The sequence below is a fragment of the Eimeria mitis genome, genomic scaffold (genome assembly GCF_000499745.2).
Source record: "Eimeria mitis Houghton genomic scaffold, Emh_scaff1235, whole genome shotgun sequence".
In the NCBI taxonomy this organism is placed as follows: Eukaryota; Apicomplexa; class Conoidasida; order Eucoccidiorida; family Eimeriidae; genus Eimeria; species Eimeria mitis.
The window spans coordinates 3,929-4,327 of record NW_013568364.1 but is presented as its reverse complement, the minus strand read 5'-3'; the positions used below and the strand labels follow the sequence as shown (position 1 = coordinate 4,327).

General features: G+C 34.3%; 1 protein-coding gene across 1 annotated transcript in view; it reads left to right on the top strand.

Annotated features, from left to right (window-relative positions):
- Nucleotides 1-399, top strand: part of EMH_0032520 (uncharacterized protein) — a gene marked incomplete at both ends in the record, with an annotated part of 4,486 nt that overhangs the window by 1,343 nt on the left and 2,744 nt on the right. The window contains one exon of the mRNA XM_013494644.1: nt 3-158. Coding sequence (XP_013350098.1) covers nt 3-158 — 156 coding nt within the window. The remainder of the gene's footprint in view (nt 1-2; nt 159-399) is intronic.

Genomic DNA, 399 nt, shown 5'->3' with positions numbered 1-399 from the left:
GCTGCAGCAGCAGCAGCAGCAGCAGCAGCAACAGCAGCAGCAGCAACAGCAGCAGCAGCAGCAGCAGCAGGAGCAGCAGCAGCAGCAGCAGGAGCAGCAGCAACAGCAGCAGCAGCAGCAGCAGCAGCAGCAGCAGCAACAGCAATATCCATGTTCGCGTTTTTTTATTTGTTTTTATTTTGTTGACACGAAACAAAAAATAAAAATAAATAAAAAAATAAATAAAATAAATAAAATAAAAAAGTAAATAATAGTAAATGAAAAAGAAGAAAGATAAAACAAAAATACATAAATACAAAGAGAGACAGAAAGAGACAAAAAATAAAACAAAAAAAAAGAAACAAAAAGAGACAAAAGGAGACAGACAAAGAAAAAAAAAAAGAAAAATAAAAAATAAAA